The sequence below is a fragment of the Lonchura striata genome, chromosome 2 (genome assembly GCF_050655825.1).
Source record: "Lonchura striata isolate lonStrDom1 chromosome 2, ASM5065582v1, whole genome shotgun sequence".
Classification (NCBI taxonomy): Eukaryota; Metazoa; Chordata; class Aves; order Passeriformes; family Estrildidae; genus Lonchura; species Lonchura striata.
This window is the reverse complement of record NC_140704.1, coordinates 44,032,892-44,055,834: the sequence shown is the minus strand read 5'-3', so window position 1 is coordinate 44,055,834 and position 22,943 is coordinate 44,032,892. Positions and strand designations below refer to the sequence as shown.

At 42.1% G+C, this 22,943-nt stretch overlaps 1 protein-coding gene across 4 annotated transcripts; it reads right to left on the bottom strand.

The window, feature by feature from the left end:
• Positions 1 to 1,530: 1,530 nt before the first annotated feature.
• On the bottom strand, positions 1,531 to 22,042 carry BFSP2 (beaded filament structural protein 2). Of its 4 annotated transcripts, XM_021531285.4 has the most exons (7): positions 21,530 to 22,042; positions 14,143 to 14,225; positions 12,137 to 12,293; positions 8,504 to 8,665; positions 3,245 to 3,376; positions 2,562 to 2,782; positions 1,531 to 1,769 (listed from the first exon to the last, which is right to left on the bottom strand). In XM_021531285.4, exons 1-7 carry the CDS (start codon positions 21,983 to 21,985, stop codon positions 1,766 to 1,768), a joined length of 1,215 nt encoding a protein of 404 aa, XP_021386960.3. In that variant the 5' UTR covers positions 21,986 to 22,042; the 3' UTR covers positions 1,531 to 1,765. The 4 variants fall into 4 exon arrangements, with proteins under 4 accessions (XP_021386960.3, XP_085429394.1, XP_077642971.1 ...); XM_085573268.1 differs by having other exon boundaries at positions 1,531 to 2,782; XM_077786845.2 differs by lacking the exon at positions 8,504 to 8,665.
• Positions 22,043 to 22,943: the final 901 nt, after the last annotated feature.

The following is a 22,943-nucleotide window of genomic DNA, read 5'->3' as shown; positions in this document are numbered from 1 at the left end:
ACTGACCATTCCTAGACACCAACCAGTTAACCCCAACCCAAGGGTGTGTGCCATCTAATTTCTTGTATCACTGTTGTGTGTATTTTCTCTCATCATCACTGTCCTTGATGGAGTATCAGCTTGGTAACTTCTGTCTGCATCAATGCATAAAAAGGTATTATTGCTGCTCTGAGGAGCCTACATTATATGAGGAAATAAACCCAGAATCTGCCATCGTCTGCCTTTATATTTATTTTGGTTGTTGTTGGATAATCTTTTAATCCAGTAATTTTTTATCAAAATCTTGCAGGTGGTATATGCCAGATGGACTTTCTGCAGAGATTAAATGAAAGATCTTTTATCAGGCAGCTGCATCAGGAAGGATTTTTCCTGTGTGTGGGAATGTACAAGTAAAGGCATGACAACACTTGTGTCCCTATTCCTGTAATTCACTGGTGGATCAAGTTTAGTGGATTTAGAGAGTATTTGATTTTCAGTCATTACAATCTAAGTAGCTTTTTTAGCTAATGTTTCAATTGAAAATTGAAATATCTAAAGTCTTCCTCTCATATGTGCTGTATGCCACTGTGTTCTCTAATATATGCCATTTCTCAGTAGTCTTTGAGTCCATTCAATGAACTGTGTTGTCATCTAGTGTAACTGTTGGTCTTGTGAAGTCCCAATCCAACAAACACATGTATGGTTAACTTCATCGCTGTGTGGAAACCTATGAAGGAAAGCCAACCACCTGCCTAAAATTTTGAGTGATAGGAGCTAAGGTTCATTATGTTTCTCTCAAAATGCAAGCTCCATCTTGGCATTTTATGTAACCATACTGCACATGCAATACAATGAGGTTATCGATGTTTAAAATATTCAAGAAAGTCAAAAGTGAAAGATAGAGAAATCTTTTCCCTCATGATGCCATCAAAATACAGGCAGCGACCTAAGGTTAGCCATCAGGTTGATGCTATGTGGATTCCTGTTCAAAGGAAGTGTGGCTGACCTGGCTTGGAGGGAAGTGATATTAAGAAACAGCAACCATATAAAAACAAATATAAAAATAGATCAATATATCAAAAAGTGTCAAATTTTCACAAACTGATACCCTGGCTTGGACTTTCACTATACAGTAAAAGGATGTAACCTTCATGCAGGTAGAACTGCTGTTGCTCCTGCACCTTCATCTTTTCCAGAAGCTTAGTCTAGACTTAAAAATGTGTTTGTAAGGTACTGTTAGGATGCTTAGATTAATGATTCTGCTGGTTTACATATTACAAAATTATTCACGTTGAGTTAACAGTGCACTTAAACTCCTTTGGCATTATTTGAATTAGATTTCACGCTACTGAGCTGATGGTCTTGTGACACAACAGAGCACTCATCATCTCCATCTGGGTGCTGTGTGGAAGGGTAGCTCAGTCTTGATATATTTGTACTGTGAAAAGAAAGAGTTTACTTGGTGGGAAGTGGAGAGTTGATATTCTTAATCCAAACCCCTCCAGCTATCGCAAAAAAATACTGGAAGGAAATAAAAAATGAAACAAAAGCTTGATATTCTTTATTTTTATTATAATTTTAACACCATGAGTAAATTGAAATCTGTAAGCAAAGCAATTATATGAAGAGGGTCTAATAAAGTTGTTCAAGCTACAACCTACTTTGATTGTTGAATCAAACTGAATAAAGCAGGCTGCTTTGATGGGTTTTTAGCTTCCACGAACATAATTGGCAGTGACATCTTTTGCTTTAATGGCAATGATCTTCTGTGGGCTAGGAGTAATAATCAGCTGAAAGTCAAAATAAAAAAAAAAAGATAAAATTTTACTAGAAATAGGAAAATTGCTGAACTAAGTCCTATCCTCGGTGAAATCTGGTGAAATCTCACCAGCTTCAGCAAGATTTGTTTACTTTAAAATTCTCCCTGTCCTGAGCAGAAGAGCAAGTCAAAATCTGTGGATCAGATTCTCAGAGGTTCCCATGGCTAGGAGGGATTAAGGATTTTAGGAAAGCCCAACCAAGCAACCCAACCACTGTAAAGGTGTTTACAGGTTATTCCCAGAGGAAAAATCTTAAGAGTCAGAACCACATTTCTTCACAAAAGGTACAGTCAGCGGTCCAGATTCTGTCCTTGGACTTCAGGGCAAAGTTACAAGCGTAGAAAGTGAGTTTTCCCAAGATCTCAGCTATAATACTCAGACTGTATTGAGGGAGGAAGAGGGATGGCATAATGTATTCAAATCAAGAAAAAACAACACATCTACTTTGCAGCCACTAATGTAGCCCCTTGTAGTAGTTTTTTAATATCACATCTCAAACCTCCAGAGAAGTGAAACTCATGGCATGTTCCCAAACCATGTCCTTCTGTAGTAGTGGTGGAAAGTACCCAAGTACCCATTTCCAATACATTATGAGTCTCTGTTTGATGGGATTTGGTGTGTTCTCCCCCTTTGGCAGCTTCTCCAAACCTCATGATCTGCCAGCCAGCCTTATGAAACATGAGAAGCACCCCAGTCCTGCTTCCAGCATCCTCACAAGCCCTTCCCAGGGAGCATGTTCTCCACCCTTTTAAGGACAAGTACCTGCTTTGCTCTCCATCCAGGAGGCAGTGATATGCAGCAATGTCTTTCTCCAGCTGCTGTTTGCTAGTCAGCAGATTTTCACGATCCCTCTGCTGCTGCTCGGTTTCTACTTTGATTTCTCCCATCTCTGCCTCCAGCTTGGAAATGACAGAGCCTAGGTTCTGCAGTTCGATGTCGTGCCAGTGCTTGGCATCATATAAAGAGTTCTCCAGACCCCTCTTCTGCAAGGGCAGGACAGCAGACAATAAATCAGTCAATTTCCATGTGCTTCATAGTGATTTTTATTCAGGTTTGGCCAATATCTCTATTGACTATATGTATATTTTGAGAAATCCTTTCTTTTACCTTGATATTAGGTATTATCATTACAAAAGTTGAATATCTGCACTTTTACAAGGTGCAGATATTCCTCACATTGTCTATACTACACTACCAAGCAATCTTGGTGAGACTGAGTACAAATACACTGAAGATGGAAATTTGGAGCCTGGTTGTCAAATGTGGTACACTTAGAACACTATTTCAATCAAGAGGAGTCCAGAAATGTCTGGTACCTCTAGAAACAGTATCTGGTGGAAAATGGGATTCATTCTTAAATCTGCATCCCAAACCAGGAATGTTCCCCTCAGAAGATGCATTGAGTTCGCAGAGAATACACCCACTGAAAACCCAGCTTTCCTTACCAAGGTTCTCAAAGATTCAGTTTCTGCTTGCAAGCTCTGTATTTTGCAGGCAATTTCATGGAACTCGGTTCTGAGGCCCTCCACCAGCTCTTCCTCCTGGGTTCGCACGGCAGCCATCGTCTCAGCCTGTTGCTGGTGAAAGAAGGCGACTGTCATCACAACCTACGCAAGTTATGGTCTAGCTTCCTTACAGACCAAACTGACAGTAATATCTTCACAGTCTGTGGCAATTCTGACTATAAGTTTGATTCCTGTGCATTAAATCCCTTGGTTGAATAATTCTGGATACTTCTTAGTGTCAAAATTATCATATTTTCTAGGCATTTACTGTAAAATGGCTTATGCATATGAGCATATTTATGTTATCTGTGTCAACAACAGCTGTTCAGAATTCATACTTGTATGTTTAAGATTATCTCTAAAGAGAAAACATTGCTGTAATTGTTCATTTTATAACCATACTATAAGATTTCTTAAAAAGTTGTGTGTCTTCAGAACTACTCACCCCTTAATTTTGCACATAAGATTCTATGAGTCAGAGAGCAAATCATATCACAGGGATCAAAAAAAAATTCCTGTTAATTAAGTCCTAAGTTAATTATGCTATTTCCTGCTCTTATGGCTTGGGGGATTTTATATGTGTTTATTCAGGTTCCTTGAAAATAGGTGAAGGAAAAAATACCTTAGTAAAAATAGAATTTCTGTACTTTTTAATAAGGGCTGAGATCAATGTTTTTCAGCCCAGAGCTGGGCTCTCTAGAAAATACAGTGCTTCAGTCAAAACCTACATTTCTTGTGGCTGATGCTAAAATTAAACTATGCAAAATACTTCCATCCCACTCTGAAACTTCATCTTGACCCTGCTCTGATTTTCTTTTCTTTTTAAAAGTAAGATTGAATTTTAAAAAATCTAGGACCATCCACCCAAAATAGGTAGGTTTTTTTTTGTTGTTTTTTTTTTTGTATTACCATGTGAAGCCCAGACCTTGCACATTGTGAATGAAATAGCCTCAGAGGAAAAAGGTCATTTAAGACCAGTTAAGACTGGTCATTTAAGACCAGTTAAGTCTCAAACAGAAATTTAGATTTAAGAACCTGTGTTGCAGAGGGCTGAATTTCAATCCAAGCACCAAACCTGTCCTTTCCAGCAAATTGCAAAGAGCCTTTGTTTTCTGGAAATGCTTTGTTTGGGCTTGTGCTTCAGAGAGACATAATTCTACCTGACTATTCCTGGTAAACCAGTGATCAAGGACCTGCCACTCTTCAGTGAATTGTGTCTCCTAAATTGTGCTGAGAGAGTAGTCTGCACCTTCTTGGGCTATGAGGACTGCAAATGACTCTTTTTAAAGAGATACACAGGGAAGAGAAGGTGCCTTTGCATCCCTATTTACAGCCTACATTCATTACCTGAAGCCTGGCTTTTGCATTTACCCTGCTGGTGGCCCAAATGCTACCGATAAGTCCAGCTTGCCGTCCCCACAAGTGGCATTGAAACCCTTCCAGGAACTGTGAACCTGCCCGTAGAGTTGTGAACAAGAGAACAGGCAGATGGAGTAGATGGAGATGGCTGCATCAGATCCTAAACATTGAGGAGGACACACTGAATGTGCTCTAAAACTTTTGGGACATGAGAGGTTTCCCCACCCTCCTTACAAGGTTATCAGCCCCAAGTGTCCATGTGTGGGGTGCTGATGGGCATGACACTTGGCCTCAGCTTTGGGGTTCCATTTGTGGAGAAGTGCAGAAGTAGTCTGCGTATCCTCTTCACTAGGTAATTCATGTTTTCTGGGGACCTTTCCTGTTCCTGAGATGCTCTATATGGGGATGGCTATACATATGGTGACCACAAAAAATTGGATTAATGGAGGGAGAGGATTAAATCATATTCCTAAGTCTTTATCATGTCAGTGCTTGAGTTTCCTAGGAATCTGTGGATTTTGAACATCTGTACAGCTCCGAGTCAAGCATTGTGCATGAGTGCAGAATTCCTTATTGGTCTGCTTTTCATGGAATCCAGATAATGAAAAAATGGTTAGGAATGGAACACCAACACCCAGAGTTGACCAGTGTGGTATCTAAATAAAGTTACTTTGAAAAGCTCTTGAGTATTGTTGGAAAGTTTTAGCAAAGTAGCAAAAAAGGGATAAACAACTGGCATAATTCACAAAATTTTTCAGAACTTTTTATGTGGTCAACTAAGAAAGCTGCGTGTTTGTATGCTCAGGGCAGAACTTCTTCATGGATCAACAGCTGTTCAAGAGACAGAACATGAAGATGAAAATGGAGGTCTAGTTCCAGTAAGACAGAAGCTTAACAGCTTGATGCCTCAAGGTCTACTGCATTGGGAATAAAGCATGAATTAGAAGGATTTATGGATGACAGATTAGCAATGAGCAGGGGTGGATGTTTGGAATCAAACTACATGAATGAACAGCACATCAGTAAGTAAAGTATCTTGCCAGGAAAAAAAAAAAAAATTAAATAGCATGCATATTTTGCAAGGGTTTGAATTACTTGTGTCAATTTGGGGAAAGATTTTGACCACTACAGACAAAAATGTGCATAGGTGAAACCAATGGACTTGAGTTTTGAGGTTACTCATCTAAAAAAGGCTCATGTGAAACCCCATTAGGTATGAATGTAAATTGGTGTGTTTTGGTGCCTAAATATCCTTGAAAAATTGAGCCAATACTGCTCAAATGCAGTAACAAGGCAAAGCAAATGAGGTAAGGTAATTAGTCAGAAAATAGCAAAAATACTAAAGTAGTGCCATCAAGTCTAACTCAGTGCTAGGATATAATTTGAAACACCTTGGTCTGAGCTGGTCACAGGTACACCAGAGAGTAGGTGCAGAAAAAGGAAATTAAAATATTAGGGGCCAAGGAAAACCTCACAGAGAGACACTGAAAAAATTGGTAATGAAAAGCCAAGGAGTGCAGGGAACTGCCCTCCCTCCTGTGATGTCACAAAAGAGCAAGAGGAAGTTTTTCACTGTGTGGATAACCAAATGATACAACTTAACCACAAAAGATGATTTAAAACCACAAGCTTAGCTGGTAAAGCTGAACTCTTGTCATCTGTATACATAGTAGTAATCTGATCTGTTGCTGTAGGAGGTAAGGGACACAAAACTGAATTGTCTGGGTTTAATTTGTGAAAAAAGTCCCTGAAGTGTCTTACCAGAACCTGTGCAGAACCAGAACTGATTGCTCCAGAAATCTGTGATATTCTGTTTCTTTGTTCCATTAAAAAAACCAACCAAAACAGGAACAACTGAAAGTAGTAAGATGGCTGAGTATCGGTGGGCTGCGTATCAAAGACATGATAGAACAGTGTACTAGGAGCTGTCAAGTTTCTCCCAAAATGGTATCTCTGAGCAGCTAAAAGACCAGATATTGAAGGTATGAAAGAAATAGGAAGAAAGAAATTGTAAGGGTGTTTTTGCACAGGAGGAAAAGAATGAGGAACAAGCAGGACAGGGGAGTGGGAACACTGAAGAATTTGGTGCCATCAGAGTCATGCTAATTTTGGAGAAACCTGGCAGTGGGCCAGGAATTGATTTTTCTGGGGAAAGCTCAAGAAGCTACTGAGGATGCCCTAGCTTTTCAGGGCTACATGTGCTTTCCATGGAGGCACTCTCCAGGCTCATGTAGTTTATTAATGTGTCACTTACTTCCTTTGGACTATATGAGCTCAAAATCAGGCTCCACAGACTAACTTTACGAAGAAAAACTTTATGAAAACTTAATATGTCTGGAATTTTCATAGACTTGATGGGACCTCTGGAATAACCCCTTCTGCTTGGCTTCTTGTATGTTTCCTAGCACTTTTGGTATCACTGTTGTCACAGGATTTTTCTTCTTTATTTTGAAAATTAACTCAGAGCTTGCACATGTGTTTACATATGAAATATGTGAACATATGTTGCATATGAAATATGCAAACATATTTCTTGGTTTTGTTGTTTTTTCTTACTGTATGCCTTCAATACCCCCTACACCTCTCATGGCAGCTCTTTTCCTAGAAACAGGGGGGATATATTTATATGGTTTTGCTAAGTATTTCAACAGCACTGCTGCACTTATGATTTCACAGTATTACAGAATATGCTGATTTGGAAGGAGCCCACAAGGATCATTGCATCCAACTCTTGGCTCTGCACAGGATCATACCCAAGAGTCACACCATGTGCCTGAGAGTGTTGTCCAAATGCTCCTTGAACTCTGTCAGGCTGGTGCTGTGACCACTTCCCTGGGGAGCCTGTTCCAGTGCCCTACCACCCTCTGGGTGAGGAACCTTTCCTGATATCCAGCTCAAACCTCCCCTGACACAACTTCAGGCCATTCCCTTTAGCCCTGTCACTGGTCAACACAGAGAAGAGATCAGTGCCTGCCCCTCCTTTTCCCCTCACGAGGAAGTTGCAGTGTGCAGTGAGGTCTCCCCTCAATCTCCTCTTCTCCAGACTGAACAAACCAAGTGACCTCAGCCGCTCCTCACCAGGGTTCCCCTCAAGACCCTTCATCATCTTCATTGCTCTCCTGATTTACTCTGTCATGCTCTGCTGTAAGAGCCAGCTCAGAATGAGATGGCTTCTAACATACAGGATTATTCACTGAACTTAATGCTTCAGCTGCGCCAAAATACTTGCTTTGGAAAATGAGTATCCTTCATGACAGAGAAAAAGCTGTATTAAAAGGCTGTCTCAGCCTCAGCCTCAGGAGAAGAGAACCCATATTTAAAGGGAATGGCTATTCTCAACACTTTTAATTTCTAAGTTAATATCTAGTTTTCCCACTGCTGCCAAAGGAAACAATATTGGGGAGAAACCAAAGAGTCTGTAGTGTAGAGGGCAATGTGTTTTGCTCTTATTTATAGACCCCTGTAAATTATTAAGTGGAGGAACAGCCCTAGTAAGAAGGGTAATAATAGTGGCTTATCCTATACAGAAGGTATCAACTGATTAAGTTTGTTTTCCTTAGCCAACATTGCAGAGCCCTTGGAAAGCTCCCACAGATACCAGCGATATGAGCAGGGCCATTTCCGCCAGTGCTTAACTCTGTGCATCCCAAGAAAGCTTTAGAAGTGCATTCTCCTTTGGACTTGGACCAAAATACTTTAATATCTTTTAATATCTTCTGTTTAAAAACTAAACAAAACAGAACAAAAAACACCCAACCCTCAAAGATGTTGCAGAATATTTGAAAGATTTTGTGTTTTCTTGGTATTTTGTGATGTTGGAGTGGGTTACAGAGTGCTGACCTTGGTACGGAGCAGGGCACCAGTCTCAGCACGATTCTTTTCAATGTCTCTCTCCCAGTGGATTCTGATTTTTTCCAGAATGTCATCCAGGCCACTTCCCAGGGGAACATCAAGTTCTTCCAGCTGAGATCCAGCAAGCTGCTTGTATAATACCTTCACATCCTTGAACAAAAATAACAAACATAAAGAAAGTGAACTGGACAATTGAATGGTATCTTTAGAGAAGCTCAATGAAGAGCTCTTTTGGTGCCACAAACAGAGAGTAATTAAATTAAATCCCAAAAGGTGTCTCTACATTAATGATTTAGTGCATGGAAGGGTTTCTTTTTCAGATGTGGATTTGCCTTGCTTCTGCATGGGGTCTCTTCCTGCAGATCTAGAGTACTGGAAGAGTTTTCCCCTTGGTGGAAGGAGACTGAAGCCCTGCACCAAGGCAGTGCCTGGAGCAGCCCTCTCAACAGTGGCAAGTTTCTCCAGCAGCCAGTGCTTGACACGTGCACGCTGCACAACGGGGACCTGAAATCACTACAAACATTGCCAGTAAAGCTGCAATGTGGACTTTGGGCCAAGGAACTAACAGCTTACAGGATATTAGAAACTCTTCCCTTGCTGCTGCACCATGCAGAAGCATGGGCCTTCCAGCAACTACTGGAAGCTACAAGATATGCAAAGCAGTAGGGGCTCTACAGCCTCGAAGCTTGTGTGGGACAAGTGTGTTTTATGCATGTGCATGTTAGATGAAGTGGATTCTCCTTTGTGGCAGCATTCTGTTCCTTCTTTAAATTTAAGTGCTCCAAAAACATGTAACCAGTAGAGAATTAGCAGGTTTAGAATTGCACACTTAAAGGTAGTTGTACATTTTGTTCAGGAATGCAAGAATTAATGAGATTTTCACATGTATCTTAACTGTCTGGCATTGCAATCCTTTTGTATCAGCCTGTTGATCTGTGTTATTGGCACACACACAAAAAAAAGGTAGTGTAAAATCATCTGTGAGTTATTTTTTTAAGCAATGACCCCTGACAGTGACAATACTGGAAAAAATAGATGGGAATTATGTGAATTATGAACCTGAAAGAATGCAAACCTCAAAATGTGCCCACTCCAAATTCACAAAACCGTTGAAAGGACCTGGCATGGATTTGCTAGTGGAAGCATGAATGGAAAGAAAGGTTTGTTAGTTCAGGAAAGTTCTTGGGACTGTATTTTGTCGGAGTTCAGCAATAGTTGCTTCTAGCCTTTATTCTGTGACTGGTCTTAAGCAGCTTCCCCTGGTCCTGATGCCATGGGAAACCCAGGCCTGTGCTGAAGGGGTTCTGCAAATACTCAGGTACTCCCAAAAGGTAAAGAAAAAAGCATCTTTCCACTCTGAAAGGCCTCCTTACTGGCTACATGAGGATCAAGATGGAATAAGGTGGTGTTCTTACTATGCGATAGACAGAGAACAGCATCAGCACCAGTTTTTCTGGTTTCACAGCAGTCATTGCATTACTTGGAGGTTTAAACAGGATCTTGTTTATTTCTATCATTTTTCTCTTTACCCTTTTATTTAAAGCAACTTCAATCTTCTCCTGCCATGCACTGGTGATGAAGCCACTGGTTATTTTCTGCAAAATCCCAGCCTTGGAATTAGACTGATGCAGGCAGGGAGCTGGTGTTGCATGCAACCTTATCTTGGCAAGCCAGTGTTGCAGAAATCTTGTGGTTGGAGGAACAACTGGTAAGAAATATAAGGTAGGATAGTACCTTGCTTTTGTGAGCCATCACAATTCAAGCTCTATCTTACTTTTGAGGCACCAGCACAGTTGTTTGCTCTCCCTTATGAGGGATTAGCAACAGCTCCACATTCAAGTCCTCATGAATAAGGATGCTGATTTGTGTTCAATCCTGAAATCCCTGCTGAAGGAAGTAAACCACCTTCATGCAAATAGAATAGTGTTGGTGAATGCAGTGAGTAAGTGGAAAAGTATTGCAAAATTGGATAGTGTGGGCTTCTCTTCTGGCTGCCTGTCTGTGGTGGTGCATCCTCCCCACCCACAGGGGCCTCCCTGTGGGTTCAGGAATTCTTTATAGACCTCACCCTTAATCAGTCAATGGTTCCTGGGCAATTAAGCTTGCCTTGAATTTATCAGAAACACTGTCTGTTCCTAGGAGCTTCTGGTGCCTAACAAAGGAAGGGGAAGAGACAGTCAGCTATCCTAGCATAACCTTGGAATATTAGTTGCCCAAATCATAGATTGAGTGGAACAATATTTTTGTTACCAGACTTCTGAGGATATCTCCGGTAATTACCATTTTGGATTGCAGCCAGGATGGAGATTGAGAGATGACTGGAGCCAATCATCTCAGGACTCTATAAACAGTTGTCCTGAGTGAGGACCTTGAGATCTGGACTGCAGAGGGTGTGAGCAGCAATCTCCCTCTGACTGGGACACCTCTCAGAGCTAACAAGCTCTCAAGTTTGCAATACTCAATACTTGTTGCCAAACGCTGATTGTGGGGCTTGGGATATCCCCACTACTCCTCAAGGCTCAGCCCTCACCTGCTGAGAGATGCAGAAGCATCTGACTTGAATATTGCACTGAACTTGAGGGAAATTTTTAACAGGCACTTTTTTACCAACTCCCTCATGTCAGTTTGTGTGCTAAATACCCTATAGCAAGTATAGTATGAATAGTGCCATCCCAGATCTACAGTTAAGTTACTGCTGTGCTTACAGGAAACCCTATTGGATCATTTTGTAAATGTTAAATTAGTCAGTGATCAGGTGCTGACAAATCCTATAGCTATGAACTGTTGATCAACTCTGAGGTAAAGTTTGGGCTCAGCTGCACCTAATCTCCATCAGAAGTTTAGAAAACAAGGAGGTCTGCTCTGAACCTCTTGACTCAAGGGGAAGGCCTCCCCTAACCCTTTTGAGCTTTAGCACCCTCTGCATCCCCAATTTCCATGTAAATTATTTTAGATTCATTCTAATCCAATTTTCCTTTGTGAACCTCATTATATAGTAAGTCATAAAATGAACCTTGCCATCAAAGTTAAATTGCACTTTCACATCTCATACTAAACCTGCTTTTGCCAGCACCTTTGATGATGATTCTTTAGAGCCACTCCTTCTTGCCACTCTCCCTGTGACTTGCTTCAGTGTTGTGCTTCTCAAGAGAGACTCAGTTTTGGGAACCAAGCGCCTTGCTAAGACAAACAGGGTATTTCCATAAGAACCTGGTTAATGCTCAATATTAGTAGTGCAGCAGGACCAGAACTGGTGCCCTGCACATGCACTTTCTCCTTCCATCAGATCTCACTGTTGAGATGTCCACATGCATGACTGTGCAGCCCCTTGACCATCATGTGGTGTCTGACAAGAAATGAAGGGATGGTGTCTATTCCATGTCACATTTATCAAACACGAAAGGGCTAACACCTACATGTAGGTAATTTGATAATGTCTCAGGGATTAGTCCTGTGAGTTAAAAGAGAAGGAGGAAATAGGAGTACATCTCAGGAAAATTCCAACCTCCTACCCAGACATGGCAGGTGGAGTTTTTAATATTTGCTTTGCACTCGATATATGATACCAACCAGATGAAACAGGCTCACATTGGCTTTGCAGTGTCCTGAGTCTGCACTTACTTCTTCATGATTCTTTGACAGCAAAGTTAGTTCTTCCTTCATGCTTTCTATCTGACTCTCCAGATCCATTTTAGTTAAATTAGCATCATCAATCACTTTATAAAGGGAATTAATTTCATCTTCCACTGCCTTTCTGAATGGCTGCTCATTTTCATATCTGCAGAAAAAAAAAAAAAGGCCAAACTTCAACACAGCACAGCTCAGCAAGTAAAACCTTTTTTTTTCTGAATGATGCTATTTCTGCTAATTGGCAAATGTGTCCCAGAGGCACAGAAACACAGACAGTATACTTTGCTCTCACCTTGTCTACTTGAAGTTGACTGCCTGAAGTGCCCTGTCATTAATTCAGAGTGTAAGAAAACAGGCCAAGTTAGCAGTATGTGCTATGGTGGTTATCAACCTGATAGGATTCCAGAAAAAGCATGGAGAGGCTCATAGTTTCTTCCTAAATCTGATATTTATATACAGTATCACCATGGGTGGCTTTTTCTCAGTTGTCTTGGCTGTAAAATGAGAATACCTACTCACTTGTCTACATAAAAACCTTTTAGAGCAATTGTAAAGAAAAAACATCAAGCATTACTTAAGGGCATGGGAAGTCTGGCCTATGTTCCAGAGTCCTGGCCCATCCCTAAGACCAAATCCCAGTAGTATCAAAATAAAGAGGAAATTTCTGTGGTTGGTTTGTCAGCTGGAAGTGCTGTTGGAACAAACGCCTCATTTCCAAACCATGGCTGCAATGGTAGGGAGATTTTGGCAATCAATTTCTATTCCAGAGCACTGCTTGATGCATTGCTCTTGTTTGTAAATTTTTGGTTTGGGCTTTCCATTGAAAATGTGCATTGCATTGTGAATCTCCTTGGATGGGAGACATGTGTGACAAATCTGTCCAACCTGGGGACCTGGAGGGGCTGGCAGATTCATTGGGAACCTGCTTCATAGGCACTTTGCTCCTTTATAGCCACCTTCATTGCTGGGAGTTTAAAGCTTGGGAGAGTGGCAGTTGATCCCAGGAGCTTTCACTATGCAGTACATTAGTCAACATTGTTTTTGTTATGTAGAATTCATGTCCAAGTCAGCTGACACTTCTAAAAAGTATTTTTTGAAAACTACACAAAATATGAATGTAACTTGCTGGACGTAAAGCCAAGTGAGTATCTCAGAGTTGTACCTTTCTGAAATAAAAGGCAAACTTAAGAATGATTAACACATTTTGGTTTTATGATTAAATAAAATAATGCTAGAGAGATAGAAAAATAATTTTAAGGGATGATAAAAAACCATAGGAGGTAAAAATCAATTAATTTGAAGTATGGTTTTTGTGTCAGAGCTTGCAAAAAGCTATTTGTAAATGAATGAGACAATTATGAGTATAAAAAGCTAGAAAGATCACAACACCAGAGTAAAATCTAAAGAGCTCAATGCACTCATACACATGACTATCAGGCTTTTAAAACAGAAAGGCAATAAAAAAAGTAGTTTGCCAGTGTTTAAAATCTTCTTTTATTTCCTATTCTTCTCAGTAAAGGGAAATCAGCACAGCCCATTTCTGTTTTCTTGTCTAACATTTCCACCCTGATGTCTGTAGTGGTGCAGTTTTCACTTTGTGGCTGTAGCAGAATGATTGTTACTTCCAAAAATCACTTAGTTTTGGCACTGAAGTACTGAAAATTACAACTACAAAGCACATGGAATTTCACCTTTATAAAATGCCAACTCAATTTTGAATGAATACCGGCCTCTCAGTGAGAGACCAATGTCTGTGTTAAGACTAGCTTAGGTCATTTTGCTTGTGCTTGTGCACATTTTTGTTACTATGAATCTTCAAAATCTTCCAAAATAATGTTAGCACCATCATTATTTTTCTGCCAAATCAGGGTTGAATATGAATATGCTACTTAAAAAACAAGCCCATTCTACTCCCTAGCATTACACCCTTACAAATTAAGTGTTCACAATGGCAAAGTTTAAAGAAAGTGTCCAGCTGTGTGTCACCACAGGACTACCTGTCTTTAAAATCTTCAGCACAGGCTTGAATATTCTCGGTGTGCAGCATAAGACGAGCATTTTCAAGGACTGCTTCACCCACCTAGAAGAAAAATACAACAGAGCTCAAGCAATGAACAGCTTCAGCACATGTATCTTAAGCTTTGATTTTGAAAATAATCCTTCATCCTAGGACTGTTCAAGTGACTCCTTCCACATAACTTAATCAATTATTTTTGTATATATAAGTTCACAAATTCTCAGCAAATAGGCGGTAATTTGTCATCAAACTGCTCATTCCTCCTAAGCCCTCATCTTCTTGTAGCAACACATTTATTCTGATCATCAGCTCTTTGCAAGGGGAAAAATTCATTGCTGTGCTCAAGGTATTTTCATCATTTAAGTCCCACTTATACCTTCTAGATACAATTTAAGCAGCACTTATGCAGTTCCTATTCTACTTCCCATATTAGCAGTCCTCTTCAGGGTCGTCCTCCTCAGGGAGCCACGGAATACTTGTTGCTCCTGCCGCCTGCGAGCCCTCCTCAGCTCCCAGAGCGTCGTTTTCCTTCTCCTATGGGATCCTCTAGGCTCTTGCGATAGATATGACACCTGAGAAGCCTTCAAAGATTATTACACTGATTGGAAAGATTGTGCAAATCAGACTGTGGTATCATTGCTACGGCTCTGGGGTGTATCTCTAATGTCCGAGAGGTACTTGAGAGGTAAGTAAACCTGAAAGGCTTGTGACTTGGCAGCTTGTTGTGATTCAGGAAGGTTATATAAAATGATAAAAAGGAAAAAAACACCGCTTCCTGCTCTGGAGTCACACGTGAACTGAGTTATGGAGGTGACCATGCAGAATTCAGTACCAGGCTTAGAGTGATCACCTCTGCAAGTAAGTGTCTGGGAGCTCCAGTTACCCCATGATCCATGCTGTCACTCTGGAAAAGCCGAACTGAACATTTCTTTGGTCTTTCTCAAGAGACACCCATGAAGGTTTGCAGTGAAAACTAAATGACCTCATAAATAAGATCAGATTTTTAAGCTGGCCAGGAGAGTTCTTTAAGCAGAAAAAAATATTTCCTTAAATAATTAAGTCTATAACTAAAATTGCAAGTCACCCAAAGCATTCTGCTCCTCCAAGGTGAAACACACCATGCAATGTGGAAACATCAAGGATGCACCCAGACAAGTGAATCTCAACTGGATCTCAAGTGGTGTTGCCCTATGTTCCCACCTGCCCTGAGACTGCTTGGTGATGGGCTGGAGGTGGGCATGCAAGGCTGAAGCATTTCTGGCTGGTAATTAACATTTACCCTCATGGAGAGTGTCTTACTGCTCCAAATGTCTTACAAATGTTTGGACCAACAAGTATGTAATACTTGAAGGCACTTGATAAGGAGAAATGTGGAGAAATAACCTGTTCTTCACTATCCATTATGTCCATAATGGATCAGGAAGTTAAAAGCACTCTACATCTTTTCAATCTGATTAGGAACAAGAGTTAAAAAAGTGGTTTTCTTCATTCTCACCTACTGTTAGGGAAAAACAGGGCATGTGGCTGGGAGTGGAGCTTATTTCACACCATTGCATAGGAAACCTATTTTTCTTCAATAACTGCGGGATTTTTTGGCCAATTCCAAACAATATGATAGAGGGATAGGCCATCTCAGAGACATCCAGTTCTAACACATTTCATGAAAATAGCATCTGGACAGAGGAGAAAGGTTCTTTAAATACTGTCACTCACGGGGGGCAGTATTTACATGCCTCAATTTTGGCATGGGAAAGTTGGGGAGTACAGCAAAAGTGCAGGACTCAGAGATGTCACAAAAGCCACAGGTGTGGGCAAAGAGATGGTCACTCACCACCCTCCAGCCAGCCCTGTTGTGCAGCACACAAGTACAGAAGAATTCTCTGTGCTCATTTGCGCACAGAACTGGCTGCTATTCATTGTTCAACCCCTTAGTTCCTTTCCCCCAGTTTTTTTTGCCAACCCACTTTGCCAGCACTATCCTAACTCCCCAAACCCTGGGTTGTCCATCTGTGGCATTTCAGAGCAGCTGAGCAGAGCTGGGGCTTTTGGGGACATGCTTCTCCTCTGTCCTCAGATTCTCTTGCAGCAGGATGCCTGAGTTTCTCCTGAAGAATGGGAAATTGGCATTTAATCAGCACAGAAGTAGAGGGACCTCTTTGACACAAGCTCTGGAATCTTGGTTCCCTCTGATTTGCATGAGCTGTGGAAGCCCTTTGCTAAGCTCCAGAAGAAGAGATCTAAGTCTTCCATCCAGGGGCTCTTTTGTTTGATTTAACTCCCCTATTAATCAACAGCTGGATGCAAACACACAGCATTAGTGAGATAGATTTGTACCCACCTTGCTGACATGTGTACTGAAACACATGATGCAGCAGTTTAGGAAACACTCCCTTCTTTGTGTCCATAGGGAATGAAAGGCCTTGCAATGCTGCAAGCACTTAGATATTGCCTCCTCTGCTTGTAAAGCAGAAGGCAGAGCTGTTCTGCCTCGCAGAGTTTCTGGGAGGCTTAAATCACTGATGCTCATGTGACATTCAAAGAGCCAAAATTGGGAAAGTTAAAAAACTGAAAATATTATTGCTAACAATAGCTCCTTTCAGTCACACACTGTCTTTCAACACTCTGTTCTGTGATGCACATACACCTTTTGATCACGATTTTTTTCAGCTCTTGAATTAACAGTGAATATTCATGGTATTAAACATCTTAACCACAAACCAGGACCAATTTTCTTTGATTTCATTGTGATTTTGTGAACATGAAAATGCAATGCTATTTTTTTTGAAGAAAAGTCTCATAAAAATCTGCATCAACATGCTGGCCCATTTGCTGTGTTACAGCTGGCATCAAGGATAAAACAGCTGCTTCAACAGAGTGATCAGATGCCAGACTGAAGTGATAGAGACACTTATAGAGAGAATTTACTCCTTATCCCTGGTGACTAGCAACTTCTGATTTTTAACAGAGATTTGGCCAAGTTTGGCATGGCAAGATTTACTATGCCTTTCAAATTCTTAGCTGTGCTTTGTCTGTAGCTTTGTATATTTTTGCTATTCTTACAAAAGTCTAAATCCTATCTGATTGCTACTAAATTCATGGTCTCATGTGTGGCCTGTGATAATGAAGCTCATGGTTCAATTATTCATGTAGTGGAAACTTCTCTGGCTTTTAAGTTCACTTCGGTAAAGCAAACACCTCCATAGGGAAAGATCAGAAGATGTCGATCTAGTCTTTCCTTCCACACACACAAGGAAATAGTTGATACTAGACCATTGCCTCCAACAGGTTTTAATTCACAACTAAAATCAGGCTAAAAGCCTGCAGCCCACTGCCAAGCAATAAACTCTTAATGGTCTTGGTCATGCTTTCCATGGTGAACCCTTTCTCAGAGCCTGAAGGAGGAAACCTCAAAGGCAGCAAACAAGCCATTTGTTGCATGGCCTTAGGAAAGGTAATACCTGGAGAGAGGATTAGATTGATGGCTCCTTTCCTGATTCCTGTTGCATTCAGGGAAATTCAACTTCATGTACATATCAAATATTTTATAAGTACACAGGACTGCATCAAAGAATGCCTGGTTCTCAAAGCAGGAGATACCTCTTCAAGAAATGATCTGTAAAACTGTAATGTTGCACAAGTACAAGGAGAAAACCTCACACTGCCTTACAGCTGCCTGTGAAGGCAGCCCAAATTTATGCTATTGGAGGTGGCTGAGAGAACATGATTAAAATTAATTCACTGCCATCCTCTGTAGGGCAGTTGACCAAGCTTTGTGCCATTTTGTGGGAGTTTGTTGTACCCTTAGATGACTAGCAGAGTGCTATTTCACCCATTTACAGACACTGATCATGCACTGTATTGTGCTAGAGTGTATCACAAGTAACACTCAGAGGCTCTTCTGACCCTGCAGCAAATACATTAGTGCATGTGAGTCCAAATGTGGCAATTCCTCAGCTGTTAGACCTGCATATTCTCCAGCCTTAATAATCACACTGATTAAATGCTGCTAGAAAGGCCAAGTGCAAATAAAAGTAGCTCCATAGGAAAACTCTGGAGGTCTTTCAAATGCTCCCAACCACACACAGGATGTCATGATCAGTCACAGCAGTGACAAAATTGGTCCAGGATGTTGATTCCTTCTTTTGCTTGTGTGTTTACTCCTGTGATCTGAACTGCACTATGTGTCATCTCATAGACAAAATAAATCTCTGTGTCTCCCATCAGCTGTAATTGAGCAGTCATGGAGGCTGATCTACCCTCTTTTCTCTGTAAACTCACTCAGATTGTTTCAAGCATCCACTTCTGCCAGGTGCTGCCCTGTTCCCTGGGAAGGAATTGCCATTGTAAAGAGTCTCCTATTCTGCAGAAGAGACACATTTGATTAGAGAGAGAATTTTACACAAGAAGACCAGGATGAAGCCTGGAGAAGAGTATGCACAGGGTAAAGTTTGTATTTCTGTCATGAATCTATAATTCTGTCATATTAATTCCTCTTGGCAGGGATTTCTCATTTCCCTCTTTTTCTGCAAATATCTTCTCACTTTGTGCCTGTCCCAATTAGTGTGTGTCCACCTGCTCTGCTAAAAGCCAGCTGCCCAAGCAGATAATTAACCCTGTGAGCTGGAGAGTGGCTTTCCATCATTCAGCTCCCACTAGTGATCCCCTGCTGCAGCCATAGCTCTGACAATTGCAAAGAAACACAAGTGGTTTTTCTTGAGGGATCCTGCACTCACACACACCCTCTGAGTCATTTGCTGACACCTTTTTTCCCTTAGCTCTGTGTTTAGGAGATATGCTGGCACCGAGCTGGTTTTGCTGGCAATGCAACTACCCAAAATTTGGGATGCTGGAGCACATTCCAGGAAGGGCAGGAGGGAAATAGGACTTCAGGTCTGCTGGTGTCTCTCCTGTGCCACTGCAGAGATGGGCCTGTCACATTTGTGATTTTGAGACCAGGAGAGTCCTTTGTGGCCATGTCCTTGTCTTCTCATTAGCAGGGAAAGAGGAAAGGGCTCCTGCTTAGACCTCCTCCCAATTGTGTAATTTTCTTTGCTGTTTCTTGTTAAAAAACTGTTCCTATCATGAGTGCTTGGGCTAATACAGGTGCCTGCTTGAGTGTTTTTTTCCCCCAAAACTTTCATAGCCGCTTCATGCAAATGGCACTGAGGGGTTTTATGACTGCTGGGCATTTCTCCCCACTGAACCCATGGGCCTGGCATCCAAATGAGTGCTCAGATTTTACAAGAAGCTTAAAATGAGGTATGCCACTTTTAAAGAAATCAAGGTAGATGTGTACATCTGCAGAAAATCTGAATATATTTACAAAAAAATACATTTAGCAATGTATCTGCCAGGTTTCTCTCATTTCTGCTACACCTTGCTGCTGAATGCCTTTTCCTTTTCTGTTTGGGATGTGTTGTGGCAAAAGGGTTCGGATTTCATGTGATTTCCGCTGTTTCTGCCACAACTGATTTTGACATTATTTTAATATATGTGGTGGTTTCAATGTTGATGCTGGCAAAATTTTACCAATTAGCTCCAAGACGAATGAGCTAATTGGTGTTTGGGCTGGATAGGGTCCTACTTTCATTTCTGGTTAAATGCTTAATAAAAAAAGCAAAGAAATCTATTAATCAGAATTGAACATAACAGCTTGGATCACATCCGTGAAAGACAAAACCCACTAAGTGATGCCTCTTTTATTGATTTAATTGAAGCAATTCAGAAGATTTCATGTGTTCTCTGATGTGTTTTGATAGTTAAATAGATATGGATGATGCTAATCTTTTTCTCTTCTTTTCTATGCAACTCACAAATGCTATTACTACATGGCTTTATTTTTCTGATTTTCATATGGGAAGAGCCTGATATTCAGGCTAGATTTCATTATGAGATGCTCTTATGTATTTATAAAAAAGAGGTAGAGGCAAGGATGACCACAAAGGAAGGTTGAAAGGAAAGAAATTTGGATGAAAAATTAATACATTTGCAGGTTCATCTGCACTGCAATGCTGGAGGTTTATGTAATGAAAAATCAAACAGTCCTTCCTAAATGGTCCTTTCCTATGGTCCCACATTTTTGGGCTTAACCATAAATCCTGGTAGGATTTACAGATGAGGTCTACAGCTACAAAATGCGACACTGGTCTGGAGAACATGGGATGGCAGCTGCAAAGGATTAACTCCCTGTCACCTATCAAAGTCCCCATCTTCCCCAGGGAGGGAATAGGTTCAAGGAGATGGCTTTTTGTACCCCAGATTCAGAGCACCCCTTTACTTCAGCAGCTGCTCCCTTCAGGAGGCAATAATGTCATTTACCAATAGCAACTTTAAAAGCTGGTGCTTAAGTGGGTGTTTCTGCTGACACGATCTTTGTACAACAGCTTATGCCAACACATTCAGGGTTCAAGCAATGTTTGTGGTGTTCTGGGAGAACACCTGCCCTAAAAATGCAAAGTAAAACTGGCTAGCCCAAGTTTAAACACACAATTGTCCCAGGCAACTTAAAGTTGGCTTTCAGGCTTTATGAAGACCCAGTGATGCCATTTTCTGTGCCTACACAAGCGCTGCTGGGAGAGGTGTGTGAGATGCCAGATTCCAGGTCTGTGGAATCCTGTCTGCTCCCACTGGATGGGAGTTGGGAAGCCAGGCTTGTGTGGTGCACCAAGACCTCAGCAGACAGAGCCTTGTGTTTGCTGCAAGCAGGACATCAGCCTGTGAGGCCTTACTGACAGCAAAATTAAATTTTTCTTGTCCATGAGGTCAATACAGACACTATTTCACTATAAAGATTTGTGCTGTATGGAGAAGGTGGGAGTGAGGGATGGTGGGGGTGATGGCAAAGGAAAGGAAGGGAGTCACTCATTTGTAGCAATGTAATTGCTATTTTTAAATAAATAGAGCTTTTGAAAATGTTATTAAGCCAACAAGGGAATGAAGTAAAAATCTGAATTGCTGATTAAAAAACAAAACCCCTCAACGTGCTTGTAATATCATGTTGAGAGATAACCTAATTCAGTCCTAGTAGGTTTCTTTCAATAATTTTGATACTCAGTGTAATAATCACAGACATAAAATTAAAAAAAAAAAAAAAAAAAAAGGAAAAAACCACCACCCGTTCTAATCAGCCCAGACTTTGGCGCCTTGGGGTGTATTTCAATCGCTCCCATGCACATGACGCCTGAGGCAATTCTCCCGCTTAATAGGCATAATAATGCTAATTATCATGAAGATAGATTTTAAACGCTCTGTCTAGGCTCCTCGCCTCGGAATCAGACGGCATTCATGGGCAGCCTGGTCCCTGGCCGCCCGGAGCTGCTGATGACTCCCTCCCGCCCCGCCGGCTGCCGGCGGCGCTCCGCGCTCACCTGGTGGTAAATCGCCTCCCAGTTCTCCCGCAGCGCTCCCCAGCTGCCCACGCTGGCCGCCTTCTTGTCCAGGTAGACTCTGATGTGCTCCTCCAGCTCCTGGTTGACCTGCTCGAGGGCTCGCACCTTCTCGATGTACTCCACCAAGCAGCCATTCAAGCTTTCGTAGGAGAGACCCCTGCCCTTATCCAGCCCCGGGGCCAGGGGCACGGCGGCGGCGGAGCTGCGGAGACCCTGGAGGAAGACGCTGCTGATGCCCAGGGCCCTACGGGACACTCGGGTGCCCAGGCTGCTCACGCCGCCGGTGGGAACGGTGCCCACGTAGACGCCGGGGGGTCTGGACAGGCTCCCTCCGCCTCCGACGCTCACCCGGCGGCCGGGCGGCCCCGAGCTCTCCGCCGTGGAGCTGGAGGGCTGCTGCCCCAGGAAGGAGGACCGGCGCCTCGGCAAGGGCATGCTGTCGCTCCAGCCTGCCGAGCACCGCCGCTCAGCCCGGCCGCCTGGCCCCGCACTGGCGGCAGCGATGTGCCGAGCCCAGCAGGTTGGGGCTCGCCCGGGATTTCGGCTTTGTGCGGCGGCTTTCTGGAAGGGGGGCTTTGTGCCGCCTGGGAGCACCCGTCCCATTGTCCGGACGGCTGCTGGGTCAGCAATCCCATTTCAGGCGAAATCTCCCTGCTGCTGCTGCTGCAAACGTGGCAGATGAAAAGCACAATGGTGTTTACGGGGACAGCGGGACGGGGATTCAGTACAATGCACGTGTTAAAATACCAGCAGTGTTTTCTACGCTGACACCCGGGCGATTTCCTTCCCTTATAACACAGGTATCCAGTTATACACTACAAACGCGTCTGCTTCTCACGCCAGTGCTTGCTCCAGACATAGTCTACATCAGCAAGATGTTTCCTAATTTAGCACAACCCAAACCTCCGTGGAGTCAACTGGGCCACAGCTGAGCAGAGCCGAGCCAGCCTTTTGCCACTGTAGAACCTTGAATGTTCCCTTGTGTCTGCTGCAGCTTCTGGGTTTCTCTGCAATTTGGCTTCACCACCCACCCAAGGGATATTGACACAATCTCAGCAGATTTTATAGGGACAAGCACCCTCATGTCCGCCCCTTCTCAGTCAGTTTAACTTCACATAATCAATTGCACTTTATGTGCTCAGCAAGGACATGTTTCCCTTCTTGGCCTGTGTAACGTGGTGACAAAGTGAGGCAACTGTGAATTAAAAGAAAAGGGCAAAACAATCCTAGAGACTTATTGCAAGGAAAGAGGGATATTTCCCTTACTCTTCTTTTTATGTCACTATTCTTTAGCTACTAGTGATCAGGTGGTTTTATAGGTAATAATAAGTAACAAGTAGGATGTGCTCCTGGTACAGCGCAATCCTTCACAACACAATGTTAGGTCTGGCTT

Coding starts and splice junctions, on each gene's coding strand:
- BFSP2 (XM_085573268.1), bottom strand. CDS start 21,985: ATGCCCTTGCCGAGGCGCCGGTCCTCCTTCCTGGGGCAGCAGCCCTCC. Junction 14,226..21,529: donor GGGAGGCGATTTACCACCAG/GTGAGCGCGGAG, acceptor TTTTTCTTCTAG/GTGGGTGAAGCAGTCCTTGA. Junction 3,377..8,503: donor GTGCCCTGCTCCGTACCAAG/GTCAGCACTCTG, acceptor TTCTTTCACCAG/CAACAGGCTGAGACGATGGC.